The 15,605-nt window shown below is 48.3% G+C and overlaps 1 protein-coding gene across 1 annotated transcript in view; it reads right to left on the minus strand.

The window, feature by feature from the left end:
• The window catches only part of ASAP2 (ArfGAP with SH3 domain, ankyrin repeat and PH domain 2), a 156,395-nt gene that overhangs the window by 62,569 nt on the left and 78,221 nt on the right, over nucleotides 1-15,605 (minus strand). The window contains exons 4-6 of the mRNA XM_052647444.1: nucleotides 8,907-8,981; nucleotides 7,000-7,049; nucleotides 3,214-3,343 (exon numbers count right to left, since the gene is read on the minus strand). Coding sequence (XP_052503404.1) covers nucleotides 3,214-3,343; nucleotides 7,000-7,049; nucleotides 8,907-8,981 — 255 coding nt within the window. The remainder of the gene's footprint in view (nucleotides 1-3,213; nucleotides 3,344-6,999; nucleotides 7,050-8,906; nucleotides 8,982-15,605) is intronic.

The following is a 15,605-nucleotide window of genomic DNA, read 5'->3' on the forward strand; positions in this document are numbered from 1 at the left end:
AAAAATGTCTGTGGCACACTAGTGAGTGAAAATAATCAGAATACAAAGCAGCAGTAGAGAATGATCCTGGTTATACAAACTGTCTTTAACGTATGTGTACCAGGGACATCTGGAAGATGTGCAGCTAAATGTCAAGGTGGTTACCTTAATAAGCAAAATCTGTAGTGACTTATAATTTCTTTTATGCATATACACATATATACACGGGGTTCCCAGGTGGTTCTAGTGGTTAAGAACCCGCCTCCCAGTGCAGGAGACATAAGAGACACAGCTTCAATCCCTGAGTCAGGAAGATCCCCTGGAGGAGGGCATGGCAATCCACTCCAGAATCCTTGCCTGGAGAATCCCCATGGACAGAGGAACCTGGCGGGCTACAGTCCATAGGGTTGCAAAAAGTCGGACACAACTGAGCGACTAAGCATGTGTGCATGTACACGTATACATACACACACATATGTACTGACCAATGTTTTAAAGCACATATTTTTATAATCATAAGAAAAGCAAGAGCAGATCTCTCATACATTCTCTATTCATCTGTATTACCGATCTGGCATACTGAATGTCTTTATAAAATTCGTTTTGAAGAAAAAAATCCCACAGGTTTAGAATAAACACCTGAAAGTCACTTTTCTACATTAGATCCGAGGCAACTAAAATGGTAAACACCTGAACAACGTTGAGCATTTACAAAGCTCAAGGGCTTCGGTTTGAGGAAGCGGTTGAATGATTTTAAAGCCACCGTATCTCCAGCAGTCTTCACTCTGAGGGCACAGGTTCTTGGGGACTGCTTTTCAGACACACTCTCTTTCCAGCCCAGGTCTGGCTGGTCAGCGTCTGCAGCTTCATCAGATGCGTCCTGCTCTGCAAGCTCCAACCTCACCGCCTGCTGGCCCACCTCCACTTTTGTGTCTGCACATAGCGCCGGGCCCTGCCCCAGCCAGCTCTGCAGAGCGGGGACCCTGTGATGCTCAGCACAGACTGGGGACCCGCCCAAAAGACAACTCATGTGTGTGACTTAGTGGTGTCGGGTAGATAGCGCCTTTCCAATAAAATAACCCATCTGGCAGTCCTCACAGCCCATTCGCCCAGACAAGGACAAGCCCCAGTGCTGGGTGCACACTGGGTGCATGCTGCAGAAAGCACACCCTCACCAGGAGGAAATGCCAGTAACACCCAGGCTGGGTCTCTCGTCCCTAAACGTACTTGAGTAAGCAGTCCTGCAGAGTTCAGGTCGACAGCTGTCCTCCTCACCAGCCAAAGAGGGAGCAGAACCTGAACTCACACACACGGCCCTCCAAATCCACTCTCCGTGAAACACGGCTACTTCATTTTATCCCACTTCAATAAAAGCAACGCCCTGTGTCTGCATGACATGCAGCGGTTTTGCTTCCTCATCCCTGTCTCCTGTCATCCGGGCTGATTTCTCCAGCACTGTGAGAAATGGGCTAGGCAGGTGTTAGTCTAAGTGATGCCTGCTGTAATACAACAGCATGTGGATAAAATCATCCACTCTCCTATCTACAGGAACACTTTGAGCCCAGTTACACCTTTCTAAATATTCACGTAATGAAAAACAAAGCAGCAAAGGAGAGACAGAGGAACAAAAAAGACCTAAAACATAAAAAAAAAAAAAAAAAGTAAAAGACTTTTTTGATGTTACTATCGCAACCACATACACAGTAACATCAAGTGTGAATGATTAAAGAATCCCATCAAAAGGCAGAGATTGTCAGACTGGATTAAAAAAAAATGACCCAAATATAGGTTGCCCACAGGAAACACACTTCAGAGCCAAAGATATGCGTAAGTTGAAAGTAAAAGGCTGGAAAAAGAAACCCCATGCAAACAGAAACCAAAAGAGAGTCAGTGTGGCTGTACTAATATCAGACAAACGTCTCTTGTCGCAGGGATGGATTCTCCTCTGTGGACCACTTGCTGTGCTCTGGGAATAGAAAGTCATTTAAATACACTCCTAAGATACACATATGGAAAGGCTAGATGCTTGCTGTAATTAACAAACATCCTAAAATCACAAAGTGCCTTTTGATGAGCTTTGCTGTGGATGGCTTACAGGGAATGGAGAGCTGGCTGAACCGAGTCTCGGTGCCTGTCACAAACATCACCACTGCACAGGCACACTCAAAACGTACGTCTGCACTGCTGTGGGGGAACACAAACGCCACCAAGCACGGATACTCCACTGCCACCACCTGGAGGCATGAGCCCTCGGGCGAGGGGGGAACTGTTTTAAGGAGCTGTTTCGACCAACAGACCCCCAACCAAGGCATGAAAAAAAGGCTGGAAGCAAAGGCTTGCATGGCTGGTCTTGGGGCCTTTCCATCCCTGAGCCTTCAGCAAAGAAAAGTTCTGAGTGTCAGTCCTGCCGTTTTCCCCTCCTGGAGGTGAGGACTCAGGCTGCAGGAAGAGTGGGACAGAGGACTTCAGGCCTTGGGAGCGTCCCTACCCAGAGCAGGTGGAGCCCAGGGTGGGGTTGGGGGGCAGACACTTGCAGAGGCAGGGGCTTCTGGAAACAGACCCTCACGCTCACACAGGGGACCATGGCTGTGGGGGGAGGGGATCTCACTGCCCCGGTACCTCCTTAAAAGCACCTAAGGGGGTATTCTGGCTTCCCTGATGGCTCAGATGGTAAAGCATGTGCCTGCAATGCAGGAAACCCAGGTTCGATCCCTGGGTTGGGAGGATCCCCTGGAGAAGGAAACAGCAACCCTCTACAGTACTCTTGAGTGGAAAATTCCATGGATGGAGGGGCCTGGTAGGCTACAATCCTTGGGGTCACAAAGAGTCGGACACGACTAAGCGACTTCACTTTAAGGGGGTATTCTAGCTGACTTAAAGCGGAGAAGTATTTCCAGGAGGATCTACGTGAGGCAGAAAGAACCTTCTTGCAAGTTCTGTTGTTTAGTAGCTAAGTCACGTCCGACTCTTGCTACCCCATGGACTGTAGCCCACCAGGCTCCTCTGTCCACGGGATTTCCCAAGCAAGGATACTGGAGTGGGTTGCCATTTCCTCCATCTTTCAAATGAGTCTTTCCCTACCTTTAATAAATGTTGATGTCAGATTAATCTAATCCCACACTCCAGGAGCCTAAGGCTCCCTGAGGGACAGAAAGTGGCCAACAGCATCCACAGCACCTCAGCGCTGGCCCCGAGGCCTCTGGGGGGCCCTGCCCGCCCACCTCGCACGCCCACCTCGCACATCTGCAGCTGGAAGTAGCGCCGCTCCTTCTCCATCTCCTCGGCGATCTCAGCCCCGCTGATCTCCGTGCGGATCATCCCATGGAGCTTGGCGTGTTCCTTCTTCTCCTTTTCTATCTTGGTTCTAACACGTGGAAAAGCAAGAGAATCAGTCAGGACACCTCTAGACTTGGAGTCTCCTCTGTGATCCTGACGCCCACCCTGGACACAAATGTTCCCCGAGATGCCTCGGCCCAGGACGGACTTGAACTCTCTGGGAAGAAAAGATGCGAATTGTCCCCCAAAATATCCATCTTGGCCCTTTCTGTTGAGTACTGAACTCAGCAAATGCTTCCAAAGCAACTCCACTAGGACAGTGCTCACGGTCACAGAGGACTTCTCTGCTGGCTCAGATGGTAAAGAGTCTGCCTGCCATGCAGGAGACTTGGGTTCAATCCCCGGGTTGGGAAGATGCCCTGGAGAAGGAAACTGACAACCCACTCCAGTATTTCTGTCTCGAGAATTCCATGGAGAAAGGAGCCTGGGGGGAGCTATAGTCCATGGGGTTGCGAAGAGTTGGATACAACTGAGCTCTAACACTTTCACAGTCACAGAAGGAAACAGACGGCCTTTCCCGTTTTTAAGCTTTATTCCCCTCTGTCTTTATCTCCTGCTTGACTATGCTCCTGAGTCCAGCATGCGGTAAAGGGTACCAGCGGACCCCTCTCTGGAGTGTGTCCTGAGACGGGGGACCAGGGTAACTACAAGTCACATTAGTTAGGAAGGGCTTGAAATACTAATTAGACTTTTATTCGGGAGAAAAAGGAAACTAAACAAAAGCCACAAAAAGCACTCAGAAGTGTCAAGGCTACCACCAAGAGAAGGGCAGAGACTCTTTGGACAGCACCCAAGGCGGACACCAACACTACACAAGCTGTGGTCCTCAGAAAGTGTTCAGCATGAAATGGGTTCCTCTGGGTCCAGAGTCCCCATTGGACCCAGAGGGGGTATTTAACAAGAGGTAAGAAACAGAGCTTCTAATTCTTGTTTTTTATTTGAAGCACAGCACTAGGCGCACAGTAGACAGTCACCGACTTGAATGGGTGAGTAGCAGGTGACCACCTGGTAGAGATATTGCTGCAGGATGACTCATGCCCCAGGAGGGAGTGTGACTGGAGGCCCCTGAGGTCACAGGACAATTACACAGCCCGGAGGTGTCCCTGACGCCACTGCTACTGCAAAGGGCCTGAGATCCAGTCCAGACGTCAGTCACTCTCAAAATGGTCAGGTATGGAACTGCAGGCCAGGAATTTTAAAGATGTCTTAAAGCTGTTTGTTACACATCACAGGGCCTCTCAGGATAATCTAGTCTCACACGTAAGTGGATAGAGTGAATTTTAAAATTTATCCCAGGATTGTTGTTGTTATTTTTCGGTTGCTAAGTCTTTACGACCCCATGGACTGCAGCGCACCAGGCTTCCCTGTCCTCCACCATCTCCTGGAGTTTGCTCAAACTCATGATGATGTCAATGAGGTCATCCAACCTTCTTGTCTTCTGTCGTCCCCTTCTCCTCCTGCCCTCAGTCCTTCCCAGCATCAAGGTCTTTTCAATGAGTTGGCTCTTTCCATCAGGTGGCCAAAGGATTGGAGCATCAACATTAGTCCTTCTAGTGAATATTCAGGGTTGGTTTCATTTAGGATTGACTGGTTTGATCTCCTTGGAGTCCAAGGGACTCTCAAGAGCCTTCTCCAGCACCACAATTACTCTGAGTTTTAAAGGGTGGTGCTCATTTGTCCTCCAATTCTGGGATTTTGTGAGTCCTTAACATATCTATGTGTGTCTTGAGTTTATAGAATTTGATCTCATTCTTCTTTCAAACCTTTTGCTTTCAGAACCAGAAGACTCTCTCCAGCAATCCTCCTCAGAGACCCCCTCCCGTCCCGGGTTCAGAAATGCACAGAAGCATTTTCTCTAAGGGCCGGGAGTCTGGCAGCAACAGCAGCTGAATGGAAGTGGGCAAACCCACGTCCTGCCCTTGGCTCAATTGTCCCTTGCGACTGACCAGAGCAAATACCGAGGCCTGGTATCCCGTCTATAAAGTAGGAATTTGGATCACCTTCTTATTTACTGAACTGAATTGGCATGTGGATGCAGGACGCTAACAGGCCAAGCATAGTGAGTTTGGAGCCTCTCTGGGTTGAGGCAACCTTCAAAGCATTCTGGTTTAATAATCTGTGTTAATATGTGAATGTGAGCCGTTAGAAAAACTCCAGAATCTGGAGTACAGGAACTTTAGATTTCTAGGACAGGATGAGCACCAAGGATCTGGTATTGCTTGGTGTGAGCCTTGTGATCCTCCACCTCTGAACAGATGCCTGTGGCTGGTAAAAACAAACAAACCCAATTACCTACCTGTAGCTACATCTGATTGCCAGGAGAAATACCAACAACCTCAGATAGACATGATACCACCTTTATAGCTGAAAGTGAAGAGGTACTAAGGAGTCTCTTTATGAGGATGAAAAAGGAGAGTGAAAAAGCTGGCCTGAAATTCAACATTCAAGAAACTAAGATCATGGCATCCAGTCCCATCACTTCATGGAATAGAAGGGGAAAGGGTGGAAGCAGTGACAGATTTTATTTTCTTAGACTCCAAAATCACTGTGAACAGTGACTGCAAGTCATGATATTACAAGACATTTGCTCCTTGGAAGGAAAACTATGACTAACCTAGATGGCATATTAAAAAGCAGAGATATCATTTTGCTGACAAAGGTCCGTACAGTCAAAGCTATGGTTCTTCTGGTAGTCATGTATGGATGTGAGAGTTGGACCATAAGGAAGGCTGAGCACCGAAGAATCGATGCTTTCAAACTGTAGGGCTGGAGAAAACTCTTGAGAATCCCCTGGACTGCAAGGAGATCAAACTGGTCAGTCCTAAAGGAAATCAACCCTGAATGTTCACTGGAAGGACTGATGCTGAAGCTCCAACACTTTGGCCACCTGTTTGGAAAAGACTGACTCACTGGAAAAGACCCTGATGTTGGGAAAGATTAAATTGGCAAAAGGAGAATGGAGCAGCAGAGGATGAGATGACTAGATGGCATCACCAACTCAATGGATGTGAATCTGAGCAAATTCCAGGAGACAGTGAACGACCGGGGAGGCTGGCGTGCTGCAGTCCACGGGGTCACCAAGAGTCGGACCGGACTTAGCGACTGGCCAACAACAGCGACATCTGAGCAGGCTTTCTTCTGAACACTTCCCACTTTCCCAGATGGCTTCAAATAAAAGTTTCTATTTCCACTGAGAAAAGTCTATTACCCAATGCACAGCCATTACAAAGCAAGCATGAGGCATTAAAACATATTTTCTGCTTCTCAGGTATTTAAAATAACCGAAACCATTATCCCCACCATCGCTCACCCAGTTATAGCTAGCTCGATCCTCTCCACTCCAGGAATCGAGAAACTGTGATCAGAAATGTTACAACAGCTGCCTAAACCAGCAGCAGTCAACCAGCAACAGTCAATTAACATTCCTGAAAACAACAGGCAGGCAGTCATAGGACAGAAGAGGAGGGACAAGAGAAGCCTGTCTGAAGAGGTTAACATCAGGAAGGCAGACACCCGGCACGGAAGGAAATATCTAGAATCACAGCAGAACAGGGCAGCACAGTTCTGGGTGAATTCTTTCCTGGATTAAGGTTCATTCAGACAATACCTTTAAGCAATAAAAGCGCGATCTTAAATTAAAGGCTCAAGTTACCCACGCTTATTTTTTAAAACGAAGACACTCACATTTTTGTTTCATAGTCCTTCCAAGCTTTATCAAAAGGCTTCTTCAAATCCTGTAAACAGAGAGGCATAAATTAAACTGGACTAATCGTGAACTTCTGGGCAAGATAAATGTAACGTCTCCCAAGACTAGCCCTGAAAGGAGTATTAATTTCTGTGATAAATGACATATGTGATCCCATGAAAAATAAAAAGTCTAAGCTCTAAGTACAGGCTTTTTAATTAGACTAGTGGTGGCATTTCTTTTCTAAGAAATTTTTATTATGGAGTATACAAAATGCACACAGAAAGAAGAGAAGGGAATTGTATAATGTGCCAGTTACAATGAATTATCAACTCAGCACATCCTGTTTCACCTAGACCCTGCCCTCTGCCCTAGAATCATTCTGAAATTAAACCCAGACAGATATAACATTTAATCTGCAAGTATTTATCCCTCTGAAATAAAAGGACTCTGACTCTTTTTTTTCAATACAGGAATCTCAACACACCCTGACGTGGGCCCCAAAACAAAAACATAAAAGCCATCGACTGTCTCCTGTGACCTGATGGTTTAGGCATTCAGTTGTGTTGGACTCTTTGTGACCCCATGGACTGTGTAGCCCGCCAGGCTCCTCCGTCCATGGGATTCTCCAGGCAAGAATACTGGAGTGAGTCGCCATTTCCTTCTCCAGAGGGATCTTCCCGACCCAGGAATCAAACCCGGGTCTCCCGCATTGCAGGCGGATTCTCTACCATGTGAGCTACAAGGGAATCGATTCTGATTCACATTCTCTGATGAAACCTGACTTAACAATGTACTGAGCCGCCAGAAATTCCATCAAGTTGTTCCCACCTTCGTATGCTCCCTTTAACAGGGCTCTTTTGGAAGAGAAAACCCTTTTGTTGTGGGGATTTCTAATTCTGGCTCTTCTCCGGCCTTCTGACAAGGCCCAAGCTCCACAGCCTGGCACCTAGAGCCTGCAGAAAGGGGGCCAGTCCACCCCATCAGCTTCACCTCCACTCCCGCTGGCTCAGGCCACGGGGCAGCACTACGTCTGGCTGCTGCAGGCCGGCCGGACTTGCAGGCCCCGGGGCCTGACTTGCCCTGTGCGCTCCACCTTCCCGTTTTACTGCCTACCTCCCCTGACATGTTCTTCAGGGCCCCAGGGAACGATGAGTAACGTTCCTCAGTGTCTTCACTCCTAACGGCTCACCCAGCCAGACTCCCCCGCCCCGACAGCTCTCCGTGCATGGTTTGCCTCTGCAGAGACCCCGGGTCAGCCATGTTGGCCTTGCGGAGGCTGCTGGGGATCAGAGAACTTGGCCTCCTAAGGACTGGGCACGGTTGTCTCCCTTTTGTCTCACACACCTGTCTGTGCCAGAGATATGCACAAGTAACTTTCTGCTCAGCACCTGGCCCCACACTGCACTCGAGCCCTACACACACGTGCTCAGGACACAGATCACGGCTCGAGGGTTTATGGGAGGCTGGTGAGGCCTCAGTGATGGGCGCCCTTTGCAGGATAGAAAAATGAAGGTGGCTCAGGCCTTGCTGGTGCTGATCTCCCAGTGGGGAGACCACGTCCCTGCAAGGGACCTGTACAGGGGCCAGTCAGGGCCAGACTACCTGGAAAACCGGACCGCACACAGGCTTCCCTGATCCACCAGCTGAGCCCACAGTTGTTCACAGTTTCCTGTTGTTTTCCCTCCCACATCTCAAGCACCAGCGGGACGACTGAGAAAGCCATGGGTCACCACTGTTAGGGCTGAATGGTGGTGCCAAGGTGGCCAGTCAAGGGAGCCCGAGGTGGCACGGAGCTGTCCCGCCATCTCAGGAAGGCCCGAGGGGTATCTGCCTGGACGGGCCAGCGAGACCGTGATGCTGTCCTTAGACCACCGCCCCCCAGACAGGACTCCGCAGGTCGTACCCCTTTCACTCCTTTCAGGTCCCCCTTCAGCAAACTGTCCAGAGGGAAGGAGATTATGTTGTTCATGTTCTGAATCTAAAAGACAAAAAAAAAACAAACCATAAAAATATTCTCATTCCATTTCCTTTTTAATCTAAAGCAAGGACAGTTAGGAGGTTAAGAGAACACGTGGTAATAAACTTTCCCTAAAACCCCATCATTCTTAACATTCTCTGTAACGATGCCATCTTATGAATGAAAACCTAACAGTGAAAAGTCTATATCTGTTTATATTTCACAAAATGTTAACCTATTACTGGGCTATAAAGTCTGTGGAAAGATAACCATTACAATGATGGAAAAAAAAAATCAATGACAGAAGCACTTTAAAGATCCAGGAACGGGAGCCCAACACTTCCTCCTCTCACAGCTCCATCCATGCCCTGGGGCTGTGGCTCTGGTCAGTTCTGGGGGTCCACAGCCACCCTCCCCCACCCTGTCTCCAAAGCATAGCCCCCAACAAAGGAAACTAAAAGAGAACGTGTGTGAGAGAGTGAGAGTGAACAAGCACTGAGGGGGTGGAGGGTGGCTGGAGAAAGCAGGTGTAAGTGAGAAAAGGAGGGACAAGTGGTCTCGAGGTCCCCTGTTCTTCCCCCTGAAGCAAGAAGGCAAGAGATGGTGGCTTAGCAAGTTGTCACTATGGATTAAATCGAGAAGAACCAAAGCCTCCTGACACACTCGTGGCCTGACCCCGCCGGTCACTCAGCTGTGAGCCAATTTGAAGACACCAAGCTTCAGTGAGCAAGAAAGCTCAAGGCGCAGAGTCCCTTGGGTTCTCAACCCGATAAGAGTCCCTCCCCAGGGAAAAGAAAGGTGAGGTTCTCCGTCCTCACCTTCCCTCGCACACGCTCCCCAAGTCAGCACAGCTGCCACGTGGCCCACTGCAGCGGGTGCCTGTGTCACTTCAGAGACCTGCTCCGAAATTACGGGACCATCAACGGAGAGAGGAGCCTTGTGTAAGACTCTTCCTTCTTACAACCTGACAAAGGAAACTTTCACTTTTAGTAGAATTACCCTGGGCTGGAAGGCCAACTACCGTCACAACTTTTACAGCCATGTGGGATATAATTTCCCACTATGCAGCATATAAACTTTCAAAACGGAGGAAGAAATTTACCTGAAAACTACTACTAGCAAGGTGTGTAACCATGCCTGCACCAGCCACCTCCCCTGCCAGATAAATGGTCAAGTCATGACTGTCATCTCCGAAATGCCTTCTGGGGTAACTTTTGTCTGAGGCTCCACAGCTCAACTCGGCACGCACCGGCAGAAGCACAACGCCCTCAGCAATGACTTGCCAGGATCAGCCTGGAGAGTTCGGATTTAAATACTGAAAACCTGAGTCTAAAGTGAGGCCATACAGGTGACTCACCCTGACCGAGCGCGCCTGGGTTTCCCAACACGTGTCCCATGTCTCCACCCACCAGCTCGGCACTCAGCCTGCCTCCTGGGGCTCCAGCCTCTCCAGCTGCTACCCGTCCACACGTTCCCTCTGCCTTCTCACCTCCCTGACCCTTTTCTGGACTTGAGGCATCACTTCCCCTGCCCACCCCAACCCCTTCCTTGCAGCTGTCTGGTTTCTCTCATGTGTCTGTGGTAAAAACCAAACCTATTTCTGCATCTCGACCCTCATAGTCCAACCTTATTTGCCACGTTTCATTCCCATGCCCAGCTGAACAGATGTCTTTCTCATTTCCTGCTCCCTGGAGTCTAAGCTCATGGATGACGTGTTCCATCCTGAGCTCACAATCTTCCCTGTGCCCTGGATGCCCAAAACCTGCCCGTCCATGAGGATGACTCAGTTGCCATCGTTTTCATTAAAATCCCAACTGCTCAGCAGGAAGCAATGCCCACCCCCACACCGATCCTCCAATATATTCTCTAAAAAAAAAAAAATTATTATTTTTGGCTATGTCAGGATTTAGTTGTGGCACTTGGGCTTAGTTGCCCTGTGGCATGTGGGGTCTTAGTTCCCAGAGCAGGGACTGAATCACTGTCCCCTGCATTGGAAGGCAGATTCTTGACCACTGGACCACTGAGGAAGTACCCAGGATTTTCATTTTTAAAAATATCTTAAGGGATTTAACAGGTTCCACCCTGCATTCGTCTTATCAAGCTCACACATGCCACAAATGCTAAGGGACGGCTTCAACCTTTTCTGTTCTCCATAGCACTCATCTACTTCTGCTTCACTGACTACACTAAAGTCTTTGACTTTAGCATAGGAAAAACAAATTGTGGAAAATTGTTAAAGAGATGGGAATACCAAACCACCTTACCTGCCACCTGAGAAACCTGTATTAGGTCAAGGACACAGAAAAATGGACTGGTTCAAAATTGGGAAAGGAGTATGCCAAGGCTGTATATTATAGCCCTGCTTATTTAACTTATATGCAGAGTACATCAAGCAAAAGGCCGAGCTGGTTGAAGCACAAGCTGGAATCAAGATTGCCGGGAGAAATATCAATAACCTCAGATATGCAGATGACACCACCCTTACAGCAGAAAGCAAAGAGGAACTAAAGAGCCTCTTGACAAAGATGAAAGAGGTGGGTGAAAAAGCTGGCTTAAAACTCAACATTCAAAAAGCTAAGATCCTGGCATCCGGTCTCATCACTTCATGGCAAACAGATGGGTAAATAATGAAAACAGTGACAGACCTAATTTTCTTGGGCTCCAAAATCACTGCAGATGGTGACTGCAGCCATGAAATTAAAAGATGCTTGCTCTTTGGAAGAAAAGCTATGACAAACCTAGACAGCAAATTAAAAAGCAGAGTCATCACTTTGCCAACCAAGGTCCATCTAGTCAAAGCTATGGTTTTCCCAGTAGTCATATATAGATGTGAGAGTTGGACCATAAAGAAGGCTGAACACTGAAGAATTGATGCTTTTGAACTGTGGTGTTGGAGAAGAGTTTTGAGAGTCCCTTGGACTGCAAGGAGATCCAACCAGTCAATACTAAAGGAAATCAACCCTAAATATTCATTGGAAGGACTGATACTGAAGCTCCAATACTTTGGCCAGCTGATGTGAAGAGCCGACTGACTCATTGGAAAAGGCCCTGATGCTGGGAAAGACTGAAGGCAGGAGGAGACAACAGAGGATAAGATGGTTGGATGGCATCACTGCCTCAATGGACATGAGCTTGAGCAAGCTCTGGGAGATGAAGGACATGGAAGCCTGGCGTGCTACAGTCCATGGGGTGACAAAGAGTCAGACTCGACTGAGTGACTGAACTGAACAACAATAAGAGACAGAATCTAGAGATACATTAATAGCTTTAAACATCACATTATGAATGTGGGAATTCATTAACTCATTCACCATGTATTTATCGAGCACCTATTTTACAGACAGCAGAAAGCTGGCTACAAATGAACAAATCAGTGTTTGCCATCTCAGACGAAGAATATATTGTTGTTTAGTCGTTAAGCCGTGTCCAGCTCTTTGCGAACCCACGGACTACAGCACACCAGGCTTGCCTGTCCATCATCAACTCCCGGAGCCTACTTAAACTCACGTCCATCAAGTCAGTGATGCCATCCAACCATCTCATCCTCTGCTGCTCTCTTCCTCCTGCCTTCAACCTTTCCCAGCATCAGGGTCTTTTCCAATGAGTCAGCTCCTCAAATCAGGTGCCCAAAGGACTGAAGTTTCAGCTTTAGCATCAGTCCTTCCAATGAACATTCAGGGTTGATTTCCTTTAGGGTTGACTGGCTTGATCTCCTTTCAGTCCAAGGGACTCTCGAGAGTCTTCATAAATATGTAGACACCAAGAATTAAATGAAAGTGTAAGACACACAACATGCAACATGTTGGACTCTGTACAGATACCAGTGGTTCTGAGCAGTCAGGTGGGCTGACTTGGGCTTGGAAAAAACTGACTGTTCCAGTTCCTAAGCCTTGACTCTGCCCCTTCACCCACTGGACTGCAGAGTCCTGGCTGGAGTCGGACAGGTCTGTTTAGTCCTGAGTGCTGCCTGGATGAGGCCAGTGTAAGACTGGGGGCAGCAGGAACGGCCTGGGGAGTGGGTGTCAGAGCAGCTCAGGGCAGGAGGCTGAGCTAAAGACACCAGAAGAAACAGATACACGGTGTGTTGGGGGAAAAAAGAATAAGGTGCTTGCTGATTAAAACTTGTGTTTCTAGGAAGAACTCTGGTGTGTTTCTACAAGAGGTGCCTTATGTGTGAGTGCATGCATGAATGAGAGAAAAACAAGGTTCTGCACAGAGGGGGAGAAGAACAGCACCCAGAATTTGTTTACATGTCTATTTTAAGACTGTTATCGGGAATTCCCTGGCAGTCCAGTAGTTAGGACTCTGCACTCTCACTGCAGAGGGCCTGGGTTCAACCCCTGGTCAGGGAACTAAAATCTCACAAGCTGTGTGGTGTGGCAAAAAAAAAAAGACTTTATTATTATTTATTATTTTTTTAATTGAAATAAGAAGTCAGGTGAGGACAGGTATTAGGTGAGAAGAGGTAAACTAGGCTTCAGCACCCGAGAATTAAACATCAGAGTAAAAAGCCTAAGAATGTGCAAACACAGGGCCAGCTTTCACGCTGGACACTGGGGACAAGGTGGGTGTGACACGCAACAGCCATCACAGCCGTGATGACAGTGATGAAGGAGGCACACGGGGCCCTCAGGGAGCAGTGGGAGATGGAGCAGGTGAGAGGGCTTGGGAGACAAAGCCGCATTAGACAGAAGCTCGGTCCTCATGACTCACCGTTTAGTAAGGAAGACGAAGCAGGTATGTGCCACACGGAACCCTTATGAGCCATAAATAGAGCACCACGGAATTGCTCAGAAGAGAGAATCGCTTTCAGTTTCAACATCAGGGAAATCTTTTGCTGACGGGAGATTACATGGGACGGACCTTCAAAGACGGGGAGGACTCTGCTGTGGGAGTAGGTGGAGGGCATCCCGGCACAGGACGGAGCAGAAGGGAAAGCACCTCGGCCAGGTGGGCAGAGGGGGCAGCGGAAGGTAAAAGCTAGAAAGAGCAGCCCGGAGAGGATCCCACCAAGGGGGTTCCGGCCCTCCTTCCAGCCACTTCTCTTTCTGGGGTTACTCAAATGATCTAAAATAAGAAGCTATTACTTCTCTAATTAGAACATAATTAGCGAAATTACTACAAAAGAGATGGAAAGTAGATCAGTAGTTGCCTGGAGCTGGGGGTGAAATGGGGATTAACTATGAGGGGATGGGAAGGACCTTACAGTTGGGGGGGAGGGAGAGGAAATGTCCCCAAATTGATTCGAGGTGGTGGCTGCACTCTTGGTAAAGCTACTAGAAATCTCTGACTTGTAGAAATGGAATGGGTGAATTTTATGATATACAATACAGCTCATAAAGCTGCTTTTCCTTTTTTAAAGAAGAAACTGCTATGAACATATGCAGAACTGCCACTAGCAAAGCACCCCACCCGCACTCCCGGCTCTAGCCTCTGCCTGCCCTTTGCATCTGCTGCTGCTGCTAAGTCGCTTCAGTCGTGTCCGACTCTGTGCAACCCCATAGACGGTAGCCCACCAGGCTTCCCCGTCCCTGGGATTCTCCAGGCAAGAACACTGGAGTGGGTTGCCACTTCCTTCTCCAAAGCATGAAAGTGAAAAGTGAAAGTGAAGTTGCTCAGTCGTGTCCGACCCTCACCGACCCCATGGACTGCAGCCTTCCAGGCTCCTCCATCCATGGGATTTTCCAGGCAAGAGTACTGGAATGGGGTGCTATTGCCTTCTCCGGCCCTTTGCATCTACCTGCCCTCATACGCAACCTGAACAACACACAGTGACTCAGCGTGAGTGTCCAGGAAATGACTGGTTCTAGTCTCCGCCTGAGCCCTGAACTGTGTGCGGAGCCCAGGTGTCCTGTCTGGGCCTGGCACAGGAAGGACCAGCTCCGGACCTCCCTCGGACAGCCTGTACCAGAGCTGTCCCACAGTCTCAGGTCCATAGCTGAACAAACCATCCCCATTCTGGCCACGAGAGGTGAAAACCACAGCCAAGGGCTCACTGCACATACGTCGTGCTCAGTGGCTCCAGCCTCAACTCACCAGCAATGCAACCATTATGATCTATGGGAAGAATTAAAACTACCCCTGGGCGACCCAAAGCAAATATTTTCCTTAGCACCAAGCAAGCACTGGGCTTTCTCTTATCCTCCGACTTTTCTGACTTAGTTTTAACAAGTGTAAGTAAAATGGTTTTTCTGAAACACCAAGCTTGATCTGAGTATAAATTATGACTCTTAATCGCTGCTAGTAAGTACGATCTAACACCGAGAGCACATAGGCAATCTTTAACAGTCTTCCCCTTCTCTGTCTCCCTTTTTCCTGGGTTCCCTTGGATATGTCTTGACAGGAAGAATTGATAAGTGATCAAATGTCCGTAATCTCAGAAGGAGAAGAATGAGTCAGTCGTGGAGAGACAGGCAGACAGGCTATCAGAGACCAAGGGCAGCCTCGGTAACATCACAGCTGATCAGCAGACACAGATAAGGAGATGGGGCAGTGGGGGAATACAGCCAGACAGCAGCCATCTTTCCACATGGCTTCTTCCTAATTGTTATGTTTTGGTCTCAAAATTCCTCGACCCTAGCTTTGCCACTTTCATACTCTAAAATCCGCTCCCGCCCCAACTCTTCCCCTGACATAGGGGCAAGG

The sequence above is a fragment of the Budorcas taxicolor genome, chromosome 11, assembly GCF_023091745.1.
Source record: "Budorcas taxicolor isolate Tak-1 chromosome 11, Takin1.1, whole genome shotgun sequence".
Lineage (NCBI taxonomy): Eukaryota > Metazoa > Chordata > Mammalia > Artiodactyla > Bovidae > Budorcas > Budorcas taxicolor.